We start from the raw sequence: 12,868 nt of genomic DNA, 5'->3' as shown, positions 1-12,868 counted from the left end.
GACTATTGTAGTCTTAATTAGACTTAGCATATACGCACGAAACACTTAGCATATACATGACTATTTTAGTCTTAGCATGTAATATTATTTGAATTTTAATATAAGATTATTTTATTTGTAATTAGACTTAGTATATAATTATTTACTAGCTAGGGTTGTATAATATACGTCACCTAGACTTAGCTTATATCACGATTTGTAATTAGACTTAGCACGTAAGGTTGTGTAGGGTTCTAATGTACGACATTTACACTTAGCATACATGACTTAGATTGTTAAAACATAAATGTCTCGTGACTTAGCAGATGTTTCTTGTATCAACAGATGGCTGACCACAATGAGGAACAGATATTGTACGATACAATCGCGGAGGGAAGCAGCCAGTACTGGAATGAAGAAGAGGGGAACGAGGATCCAAACCAGTACTTGAACGAGGAAGGGAACGTGGAGAGGGATGCGGAGGGGAACCAGCAGGGGCACGTGGAAAGGGATGTGGAGGGGAACCAGGAGGAGGAGGCTAGTGGTAGTCAACCCTCCGTTAGACAGAAGAGGGCACGCGGGCAACGAGGTGCAGCGAAGAAGCTTGAGGGTCGGCACATCATAACGGAAGTGGAAGAAGATGGACGTCCTAGTGCCCCGGCCGAAGCCGCCAAGAACTATGTACGTCACAGCGGTTGGGTTGTGCGGGATAACGTGCCTGTCAGTACGGTGTACTGGCGAAGAACAAGGGCACGCGGAGATCATGAGAGCTTTGTCCCAGATTCGGAGAAAGAGATGTTGTGGACCACAATGCTCGAGACATTCACCCTTCCTGCGGGTACAGAGGACAAAGTGAAAAGGTGGACTCTGAAGAAAATGGCAGAACAGTTTCAGAGCTTCAAGGGAGATTTGTACCAGAAGTATATCCTGAAGGGGCAGACACCGAACTTCGACACATTCCCAAAGCTAAGGGATCACTGGGACGAGTTCGTTGCATATAAGACAGGTGAACAAGGGCAGGCGATGATGGAAAGAAACAAAGAAAATGCCGCCAAGAAGAAGTACCATCACCACTTGGGGTCAGGAGGCTATAGCGTCGCGATGCCGAAGTGGGAGGAGATGGAGGCTAGCTTGATTGAGAGGGGTATCGAACCGGCAACAGTCAATTGGCCGGAACGATCGAAGTTCTGGTACTATGCTCACGGTGGAACGCTCAACCCAGCTGATGGCTCACTGGTCTTCGGCTATCAGATACAAGAGGCTGCGCGACGACTAACAGATGCAGTGGAAGCCTCCTCTCAGGGCACGTTCCGACCAGACAGAGATAGGGACGAGCTGACACTCGCCCTGCAGACTCCAGAGCATCCAGGACGAACTCGAGGGAAAGGGGTGATTCCTTGGAAGATTGGTTTCAAGGAGGACATCCACACGTACAGGAGTCGGATGAGGAGCAAGAGAGATACCGAGGCGAAGATTGCAGACCTAGAGTTCCGGGTATCGAGCTACGAACTCAACATGCAAGAGGAGGTAGCAAGGAAGGTTGATGAACGCATGGCCGCACATCGGTCCCATGATCCCCAGCCGACCATTCCTCCTGCAATGATGAGCCCGTCAGGAAACCGTAGCAGCTGCGCCTCAACGGGGCAGGTAGGATCACAGAGCATGAACGCCATGCAAACACAGGACGAATCGACCTGTCCCGTTGATGACATCACTCAGCGGACACCATGTGAGCTGCATATTCCTTTCAAGAACTTATCAATAAAGGTAAGATTTAGCCATTCCGCTAGTTGCTGCTTATATATGTTGATTACTAATAAATAATCTCTCACAACATGAAGGTGGCGTCGGGCATGGCCATCCCAACGGACCCTTCAGGTACTTACCACTGCAGGCCGATTCCAGCAGGATACTCGAAGGTCGAAGTTGAGTTGGTCGAAGGAGCCTACGAGGACCTCGAGCTGGATTACCCTGGAGGAGACGGTGAGACGCATCTACGAGACACAAGCCATGCCATTATTCTATGGCGCAGGCGGTACATCATCCTCCCTGGGCGACAAGCGGCGTCTCGTGCACCATCTCCTCCTCAGGATCCTATACCGTCTCCTCCTCATGCTCCGCCAGCACCGTCTCCACCTCAGGCTCCAGCATCGACTCCTCCTCAGGATCCTGCACCGACTCCTCCTCGTGCTCCTACACCTACTCCTCCGCAAGCTCCTCTTCCGGCACCTTCAAAGTCAAGGGCCCCCCAGCTCCACCGCCTGCCCACACAAGGGCAACGAAGAAGGCGAAAGTTGACACCGCTAAGAACAAGGACCCGGGGTACGATTGCACGCAAGAGGAGCTTGACGCTTACGTTGCATCAGAAGTCAAGAGACAATTCAAGCCTCGAAGGCCAGAAAAGAAGATTCCTATAGACCCCAGTGTCAGGAACTTCTTCAGGGGTATGTCTGCACCTGTCAAGGAGGCCATCAAGCTATCGGACTATGAGCGAACACTGAAGAAAGCATCTTTTGGAAAGTCCAAACCAGTCCCTCAGCTTGGAGAGCAACCAAACCAGGAGATCGAGCCGTTGGTGACCGGGGAAGACATGACGATAGAAGAATTTATTATTGACACCGGTCTAACTACGGATCAATTGCTAGGAGTTGAACCAATAGAAAAGGCGGAATTGAAATACATGTACGAACTCGGTAAACCGCTTGTCAAGCCCGAGCTGGTGCAGTCCCTACCCACACAAATGTACAAGTTCCATCAGCTGTACGTGGAGATGAGCGCCACCGGTAGAGAGATGATCGGAGCGAGGATCAGGGACCCGGACTTCTTGCAAGGAGATGATATTCTCTGGATCAATTTCAAGGGAATCTACGAAGTATACCAGCTGGACGCCCTCGACGTCTCTATTATGAGTTGCTGGACTTTGTAAGTATATCGTTCAATTATAATTCTTAATTACTACGTCTCCTTTAATTAATTAGGTCCTTGTATATAAGTAGACTATATAAAATAAAATACTCCCTTTTATCGTTGTAGAATGGAGATTCAAAGGGCCCGATGGCGGAGGGTTTTCGATACTGGATTCATCGACCCTCGGAGAGTAAACGTTGCAATGCTCGACCAATATCCGCAGGAAACAGAGGACAATCTCGTCCATCTCCTGAAGGCGCAGCATTACAAGACGTTCATACTGTTGCCGTACAACACAGAGTTAGTTTAATTTTACTGTCTTCCTACATACCAAATTTCATTCCCGTACGAACTTGCTAAGTGTTTCATATGTAATGCATCCCACGCACATTGCAGATTCCACTGGGTGCTTTTACTCTTCGACCTGTCGGCCTGCACCGTCAACGTATATGACTCAATGGATAAAAAAGAGTCTACGTTTGACAAGGTTTTCGAACTTATAGACAGGTACTGGCATAAGTTTCTCTGTTAATTAAGAAATTCTTGTTATGTTAATTATTTCTACTACGAATCATATCTTTAAACTACATGTAGGGCTTGGTTTCGGTTCCGTCATTTGGTCCGCGGCAACTGGAGAGAAAGACTTAGGCGGAGGTTCAAATTTCCTGTGAGTACACATGCTCTACATTTATATTTCTCCGATTCAAATTAATACATACAACTGTATATTAATTAGATCTCACGCCGTTAATTTGTCATTTATTTGTAGTGCGCAAAGCAAAAGCAGGGAACTAACTTGTGCGGCTACTACGTGTGTGAGTATTGCCACTGCCTTGCAGACCAAATCATCACCACAAGAGAGCTCGATGTACGTACAAATAAATTCAAAATTTTATTACGTAACGATTTCTTGTTTAATTACTAATCAATTTCATACATTCATATAGTTTATTCGCATGAGGGATAACCTGACCACACACAAGGAATTTATCGCAGCGGTTCAAGAACAACTCATGGGATTCATCAACGAAGAAATCCTTGATCCCAAGGGTGAATTCTACTACGACGGAAACACAATTCACCGGTCCTTAGCTTCTGAGCTAGCAGCGACTACTACTACGTCGAAATCGTAGCTAGCTAGGACATATAATGGATTGTAATTAATACATGACTACATATGTTTCTATATGCATGTGTACACATTTTCTATAATGTAAATATATTTTGGTCATATATATATCTATATACATATGCATTTGCATAACATATATATGTATAAATACATATATATTATGCATGTATATACATATGTACTGAACCATATATACATATAATATAATATAATATATATATATATACATATATATATGTATGCATATATATGTATTGAAACATATATATGCATGGTTTATATTTATATATATATATATATATATATATATATATATATATATATATATATATATATATATATATATATATATATATATATATATATATATATATATATATATATATATATATATATATATATATATATATAAACCATGCAGCAACAGGGACATGCAAAAAAAAAAAAAAGGTCAGCTCGATCTTTAGTCCCGGTTGGTAAGATCGATCTTTACTCCCGGTTATTTCACCCGGGACTAAAGATAGCGATCTTTAGTCCCGGATTGGTACTCCCGGTTTGGAAACTGGGACTAAAGGGGGTTACGAACCGGGACTACAAAGGGTTTCTCCACCAGTGCCTGGTCCAAGTTAAAGGATTGGTAGTATATTTTGACTCTTTGGGGAGCTATGAAAATTTGGGCCAGAAAATTCTAACGAAAATGCTGCAAGATAGAGTAAACAGTAAACTAGCCCCACCTTATCTGATGTGTACGTATAGCTTAAAAGTGGGAAAGTAGCTAGGCTCCGCTGCAAGAGAGGCAAATTAGCTCGATTGCACGCATACGCGTTAGATATTACTCCCTTCGTATTCGTATTTTAATGTATGACGCCGTTGACTTTTTAATTAACGTTTAATCATTCTTCTTATTTAAAATATTTTTGCAAATACAAAAAATACTTATGTCATGCTTAAAGAACATTTGATGATAAATCAAGTCATAATAAAATAAATAATAACTACATAATTTTTTTAATAAAACGAAATATCAAATATTTGTTAAAAAGTCAATGCGTCATACATTAAAATACGGAGGGAGTAGTAATTATGAATATATATTACGACAAATCAGCGTCCAAAGCGTGACGGTGAAGACTTTTCAAAATAAAATATACCACCTATATAAAAAAAATGCTATGTAGGTAATATAAATTAAGTACAGCTGGTAGCATTAATCTATGCACCAAAAGATTAAGTAACACTAATACGACCATGCAGAGTTGACGTGCTAATTAATAGTTTTATTGCCATGCAGTTCACATGCTGACAAGAACATTAGACATCATACCTATTGTCATTTCTTGCAATTGATGCGGAAAATCTCAGAGATAATAATCTTCCATGAACTAGGGATAAATTTTAAAACTATTGCGGGTATATGGACTAATTAAGAGGGGTCATCAATCGTGTGTTATTATGTCAGGACACACATAGCAAGTACTACTCCATCCTTTTTTTAATATATAATACTGTTGATTTTTTATACGTTTTTTCATTCGTTTTATTAAAAATATAATTATCATTTATTTTATTATAACTTGATTTATCATCAAATATTTTTTAAGTATAATTAAATATTTTTATAATTGTAAAATAATTTGAATAGGATGAATGATGAAACATTTGTCACAAAATCAATGATGTCATGCATGATCATATATTCTGTGGAGGAGCCTAGCTTGGCCCAGCCTCCCAACAACCTTCCTGTTTGCATTTATATACTCCCTCCTTTTAAGGACTGTAGTTTTAGTCTAGAAATTTGTCAAAAAAAAAACAACATTTTTTTCATTAATGAAAGGTATAGTACTGTTTTAATCCGTTATTGACTAGCAAATACGTACGTCATGCATGATCATATATTCTGTGGAGGAGCCTAGCTTGGCCCAGCCTCCCAACAACCTTCCTGTTTGCATTTATATACTCCCTCCTTTTAAGGACTGTAGTTTTAGTCTAGAAATTTGTCAAAAAAAAACAACAACATTTTTTTCATTAATGAAAGGCATAGTACTGTTTTAATCCGTTATTGACTAGCTGAAACTGTAATTTTTAAGGGAGGGAAGGAGTATGATCTGTTTTAAGAACACTTATATGAGATTTTGAAGGATAATAATATCCCTTCCCGGTGTACAATGTATATATAGGGTCGGGTTGTCTCTCTTCCACTGTCCAAAAGCTAGCTTGCTGGAGTACGTATACTTACTAAATAATTTGTCAATGCAAACACTTGTGAATATATTTGCAAGACTGACTTAGCTCGGTCAATCAAGTCTTTCTTTAATCTGTGATAATTAATTGGTGGTTGTTAGGATGTTCGTCTCTCATTTTGGCTTTACGTTTACACGCATCTAGCTTCTCCCGCTAATTGTATACGTCCGTCCACATGCATATGCAAGATAGAACAGATATATAGGTTATCCAATATTTATCTTTGTGTTGACTTTAGTTTTGGATATTAGTTCAAGTAATTAGGTTGTGTTCAGAGGTGAGATTGATTGAGAACTCATCTCCCGCGCACGTAAAACGAAGCGACACATTTTCTTATGATTAATTAAATATTATTTATTTTTTTAAAAAATAATTAATATGATTTTTTAAAGCAACTTTTGTATAGAAAATTTTTGCAAGAAAAACACACCGTTTAGCAGTTTAAAAAACATATACGCGAAAAACGATAAGATGAGTTGGGAAAGTTAGGAAAAGAACTCAGCCTTAATCAAGTTGGCATGCGACTAATAACACCTGATTGTTAGGACTTCAATCATACATGCATGCAAATTAAATTCTCTCCCTGGGCAAAAAAAAAAAAAGGAAATTGTTTTCATCCGTTTCTTGCATGTACCTAATAGTTATAATTTTTTTTAAAAAATTTTGAAAAGATATATTAATATAAAATATATCACTCCACAAATATGTAAGTTCAAATTCAACATTTACAAGTTGTAACAAAATAACAAGTATAACTGCGAATGTATGCTAATTATTTTTAGTTTAATTTATGTTTATTTGTAAATTGTAGAAATTGAATTTAATATTACATATTTGTGTAGTGATATATTTCATATTAATATATGCTTTTTTTTAAAAAAAATTAGTGACTATTTAGGTGACATGGAAGAGAAACAAGAGATGGCAATCTAATATAGTTCCCCCAAAATATATATACTACCATTCACTTTATCAACGCAAATCGAACCCAAAAGTCCAATCGATTCCTAGAATTGGTACAGTTACCGCCTGTTTCTTCAGAACCGCACTGTCTTATGTACTTCCCGGCAGATGGATCATCACTAGCTTTCTTAACCATCCACATTTCGACCTCACGGCAAACATAAGCAATCTGTTTCGCCCTTTCGATCTATCGGTGGTTAATGAATTGAGTAAAACTGCCTCAGTTCTATGTTAATTTTGAGATGCACAGACATCAGTGCCATCTTGACTGGAAAATTTCTCCCAGAATCCTAACAAATCTGAAGTTAAACTGCACTTGCTGTCATGCTCAGATGCCAAGCTACATGTGTCCGAGGTGTGCCCAGAAAACCGATTCAAAAATTCTTTTAGATATAATTCATCTATTTTCATCGTATGTGCACTCCCTCGGTTCAAACCTAGACACCCATATCAATTTAAACTCGGTCCAAAATAGAGTAAAGCAAACGATTGGAACCACATTTGGTTCTAGCTCCACTCCTAACCATGCTCATGTTTGCAGGAGTTAGCTAGCTCTCAAGGGCCCTTCGCCGATGCGTGCGGTGGCGCGGTGACGGACGGGCCGGATGGTCGGAGACGGCCAGGATGCGGCGGCGCTCCGGCGAGGTACAGTACGGAAGCACGGCGTGTGTTCTTTGCTACCAGCGGGGGTTCAAAGTTTTAAACTCCGAACCTCCTGGGACACTACTAGCCGTTGGATCAGGTGCGTGCGGTTCAGATTGAGTGGATCTCCTTCGCGAAACGACCTCGGTTTCAGAAACAAATGAGGCCCAGCCCATTTAGGGGTTGCCTTAATAGAGCCCACCACGGCCCAAGCAGCCTTCTCTGTTTCTCCTCTCGAACGAATCGGACCACCCTCTTCACCGCCGTCGAGCACGGCACCGCCGCTTTGCCGGCGGCGGCGGCGGCGGAGATGAATGTTCAAGCAGGAAGGATGCAATGTAGACGTTTGCTGCTGGCCGGCGTTGGCAGGTGAGTAGAGTAGTAGTAGCCTTACGAGCTTCGATTGTTAGATCAATCGCCTGCACTTTGGTAGGAGATCGGAGCGAGAGGGATGACTAACTGCATGTGCCGCGGCGGATTTCAGGGGAAAATTTTGGTTCTTCTCGGCCGGGTGAATCGTGATTTTACTGGGTATCTCGCCTCCGCCGAATGCGTGGGACGATTCACACCCGCGCGTGTACTGTAGGTGTAATTTCCCCCCATTTTTGCAGTTCCAAGTAGAAAATTTTCATTTCAATACTGATTCTGAATACATTTTGGTCGGTTTGATGAAAGATTCGCAGCTACACCTTGGATTTCTGTATATCATGTTGGAATCTTAGATGCTGATGAAATGATTGGACTGAAACCGTTCTCACCCACCAGCACTACTGATGGTTTGGGTCATCTTATATGTGCCTTCTGATTATGGATTTCTGTCAGGAATTCTGCTGCATTTTTCTTTGCCTAGCATGCAATCAACTAAACAGAGCATTACCCTTGACATGGTGCAATCTTTGACTAGATGGTGCGTTGGTGTATACTAATGCAAATGGATGTGAATTGCTTTAATTGTACACTGGTGATATTTGCCATGTATCCACAGGAGATTTTAATGAGAAGACTAAGGAAAATTTTGTACAACAGAAATGCTTCCGGAAGATATAGTTGCAACAAGCTTAATAGTGGCAACTGTGGAGGATACATATAAATCAAACAAACTGAAAATCCAACACAAGTAAAATTTAACATGGATGCATCAAGAAAAAAGAGGTTTGCTTTGCGTCCACTTATTACTATCTTCATTGTAGAACACAGATGCAAGCACCAGACATTCAGAATTTCGGAAGCTTCAGTGAAGATCATTCCATTGCTCGTGTCTGAAAACTGGATTATTATGGTGTCCTGCTATGGCCTGTTCGACCTCGCCTATGTTTCTTGCACTTCCATGGAGCTCGAGCTCTTTCAGCTGCTGAAGGTGCTGTACTCCAGACAGAGAGTCAATGGCGGCGATAGACAATATCACTCTCTCAAGCCTTGGAGCTGCTCCGTAATCAAAGATAATGTCAAGGAGGTTATTGTCCTGGACAACAAGAGCTACGAGGTTCCGAAACGCTCCACTCCTGAACGATAGACTGCTACCCATGGTTGAATTGCACTGGAGCTTGAGGCACCGCAGGCTGCCAAGCTGTCCCAGGATACCGAGAACATGTTCCGTGAGTGAAGTCTCATGCAGAGTTATCTTGGAAAGTTGGTGGAGGTCACCAATCCAACCAAGCAATGCACTTCTGATGCCACTGATGTTTAGCTTCTGAACAAACTTTGGAGGTGAGAAGGGAAATGACGCGGGTACCATGTCATCCCTTTTGCGAGCATCGTCTTTGGCTAACTTCAGTCGTTCCATCCGGATTGACAAAGAGTGCAGGCTTCTATCCAACATATCGATTTGTCGGAACAAGTAATCCAGATTACAAGCTGCATTACCTTGCAAGAGTACTCCCAATTTTCTGAGTCGTCGTAACTGACAAATGCCCATTAGCCCAGTGAGGCCACTGGAAACCTCAGCATAGCATAGTATCTCCAACTTTCCCATCCTCACAATTTTTTGAGGCATGAGCACAGTGGAAAACGAGCAAGATTCCTTTTCCATGAGATTATTTTTCTTGCTAGGACAATTGGTGCAACCAGCAAGTAGGTGCTTCAGCCCAGGAAGGATAAAATGCTTTCCTGGGAATGCCTTTATCTGGGTTTGCCGGATGTCAAGTGTCTCCAGGTACTGTAGCTTGTCGATCTTCTTGGGCAAGTGGGAAACATCTGTATTCCTGAGGCTCAAATACTTGAGTTGAAATATCTTGCAAACGCTGTTCAGGTGATACTTCTCCAATCCTTTGCAGCCTTCTAGATCAAGTACATTGAGGCGTAATCCTAGTTGAGCAGATTCCTGAATTGATCTAAGTAACATGGATATGCCAGCCAAGGGATCCACTGACTTCGTTGTGAAGCAACACCTTGTCATGCTCCAACAATCGTCGAAATGAGAAGCACGAAGTTTGATCCGCGAGACCTGCTGCAGTCTTTCTCCATTGTGGATGGGAAGACGGTGAGCCAAGTCGACTGGTAGCTTTGTGTACACAAAGTTGTCATCTCTGATGACCCAGGCAATGAAGTCACGGACTAGATTGTGCACTCTGCAGCTGTTTACCTTGCCTGAATTTCCAACATCACCAGGAAGAACAAATCTTTGAGCGAGAAGAGCATCAAAACATCGGTTGGCAACATCAAATGCACTCAGTCCATCTCTTTCAGCTATTAGGCCTTCCGCGATCCATTTTCTGAGCAGGCTCGTTCTCCTGATATTGTGGTCATTGGGGAAAATGGTAAGATACAGCAAGCAGCTCCTGTAATCACAAGGCAAGGCGTTGTAGCAGAATGTGAGCATTTTCTCGGCATTGGACAGCCATGAAGACAGATGCAGAGGGCTGCAGAAGCACAGGCTGTTGCTGAAGTCATGCAGTTCCTGTAGGGTCTTGTTAGGATTCGCATAAAGGAATCGGAGAAGCATCTTCATGCTAAAGATACAGGGGGAACATTTTACTAAAATGCTGCGAAGAACCTCCTCCTTGAGACTAGCTTTGCCATGACCATTGTCACTTATAAAGTTAGCTGCTCTCACGAGGAAGAAATCAACTAAGGAGCGGTTATGCTCCTCCTGGATATACCTTAGATCATATATTCTGTAAGGACAAAATGACTGTGCCACTTCAGGCAAGCTTGTGGTGACAAGTATAGCACTGGGAGCAGAATTACCGCAGTGGAGAGAAGCTTCGATATCTTTCCAGAGCGACTCGGAGCAGACATCATCAAGAACAATAAGGAACCTTTTACCTTCCAGCTGCTCCTGAATCATCAGTGCGATTTGGCTGTTTCCCCATGTTCCCATGTCCTGCAGATTGTTAGCATGAAGCCCTACAATCTGCGCGAGTATGTCCCGGAGTACTTGCTGTGGAGATTGGTTGGAGCCAACCGAGATCCATGCCTTGTGGTCTGCCAACCTTGAGGAATAACCTTTGTACACTTGCTCAGCAAGAGTGGTTTTGCCCATGCCACGGGAGCCGACAATGGGGATGATTCTGAGATCTGATCTGCCATCTCCTTCCACTGTCAGCCAGCTGGTGAGCTCATCAGCAGCCTCCTTGAACAGGCCAGAGTCGTCTTCGGCCAAGATACGCCTCCGAAGATGCTCCTGCTGATCGGCTTCACTGTCACCGGTAAGGAAAGCTTGCTGGCTATGATCGCTGGCCATGCCAGACTGCGGCTCCTGCTCGGTAGCCGTGCCATGGAGAGGATACCTCTGCTGCCTCTGGCTAACCTCCACTACCCGGATCTTGATGTCCTGGATTTGGATAGCCAACCGGTAGCGCGCCGGCAACGTGCTGACGAACCGGGGGAGACGGCGCACGGAGCCCCAGAGGCCACCCGGCGAGCGGTGGCTGGTGGTGCCGAGGCACCGCAAGTACTGGTCGACGCAGTACTGGGAATGGTTGGCGAGGTCCTTGACCTGGTTCATCCACGCCTGGAGCTGGTGGTCCATGCGGCCCCTGCGGGCATGATTGAGGAGGAAGCCGTTCATGCTCTCCATCTCGTCCCGGATGAACTGCACCTCGCGCCTCAGCCCGCCTAGCAGCTGCACTTGGTCGGAGAGGACGTCGGTCAGCCGGCCGACGAGCGACTTCACGGCGGAGTGGGTGGAGCTCAGGCCAAACCCGTCCATATCCGGGATCTCCCTCACTCAGCTCGCTCATCAGACACACACCATGGCCACTACTGGCAGCTAAGTGGGAAGGATGAACTCAACCTGAACAGGTGCAAGTGCAACTGGAGAGGGGGAAAGTATACTACTAGAAATCTGGCATCTATTTAATGAGCCCCAGCTCCATCTCCTTTTAGCATTACCAAGTCAGCAAGCATGTGACCACATGCTAAGCAGAATCACAAGGATCCAGATTTTCTAAGGTACCATTACATTACACCAAACACGGTCAAATCAATTCATGACTTGCAATGTGAATCGTCAACACATTACATATCAACCTCCATTTTGTGATTTCTCCCCACTTTTGGTACCACCAATTTCTCTGTTCGGACTATTTGGTGTCACCTCACCTATAAACTATTACACTGAATTTGGTGGGAACAAGATTTGTAATATAGTAGCGGGGGTAGTTGGTATGTATTTGTCTATTCTGTTTGTTTATGAAATCCTTAATTTAGTCTGCTAGGACCAACAGCCATGTGGATTTTGAACAAGTCAGGAATCGACTTGTTTTGAGTATGAATGATACTTCTGAAAAAAAAAAAAAGACAAGATAACCTAGAATAATACCAGGCATGTATGCATTCTAGCTGGAAAGTAACATTGATTGGTTCTGTCTTTGTTTACATTGTTGTGTACCAGATGCTGCCTCTATTCATCCAAGATGTGTTGTTTATCAAATTTGACTGGAGTCACATGCCTACTGGAATACAAATTCAGCCAGGCTCATGGATGCATGATTAATTGAATTAATCGCAGAGCTGGAGGCTTGGAGCTGAAGGTAGGTCGATCATATGGTCATTGGATAGTAG

The 12,868-nt window shown here is 43.0% G+C and overlaps 2 protein-coding genes and 1 long non-coding RNA gene across 3 annotated transcripts; 2 read left to right on the top strand and 1 right to left on the bottom strand.

Moving 5' to 3' along the window:
- The first annotated feature begins 1,027 nt into the window (after positions 1-1,027).
- On the top strand, positions 1,028-3,257 carry LOC136353907 (uncharacterized). Its single transcript, XM_066305212.1, has 2 exons — positions 1,028-2,901; positions 3,013-3,257. Exons 1-2 carry the CDS (start codon positions 2,003-2,005, stop codon positions 3,194-3,196), a joined length of 1,083 nt encoding a protein of 360 aa, XP_066161309.1. The 5' UTR covers positions 1,028-2,002; the 3' UTR covers positions 3,197-3,257.
- A 25-nt stretch (positions 3,258-3,282) lies between these two features.
- Positions 3,283-4,119, top strand: LOC136353908 (uncharacterized). Its single transcript, XR_010737421.1, has 4 exons — positions 3,283-3,393; positions 3,481-3,553; positions 3,656-3,754; positions 3,834-4,119. It is a non-coding gene; the product is annotated as an uncharacterized lncRNA (long non-coding RNA).
- A 4,758-nt stretch (positions 4,120-8,877) lies between these two features.
- LOC4351044 (disease resistance protein PIK6-NP-like) lies at positions 8,878-12,511 on the bottom strand. The gene has a single exon (XM_015759900.3). It carries the CDS (start codon positions 12,012-12,014, stop codon positions 9,096-9,098), a length of 2,919 nt encoding a protein of 972 aa, XP_015615386.1. The 5' UTR covers positions 12,015-12,511; the 3' UTR covers positions 8,878-9,095.
- Between the last annotated feature and the right edge of the window lie 357 nt (positions 12,512-12,868).

The sequence above is a fragment of the Oryza sativa genome, chromosome 11, assembly GCF_034140825.1.
Source record: "Oryza sativa Japonica Group chromosome 11, ASM3414082v1".
Classification (NCBI taxonomy): domain Eukaryota; kingdom Viridiplantae; phylum Streptophyta; class Magnoliopsida; order Poales; family Poaceae; genus Oryza; species Oryza sativa.
This window is presented reverse-complemented; position numbering and strand designations above follow the sequence as displayed.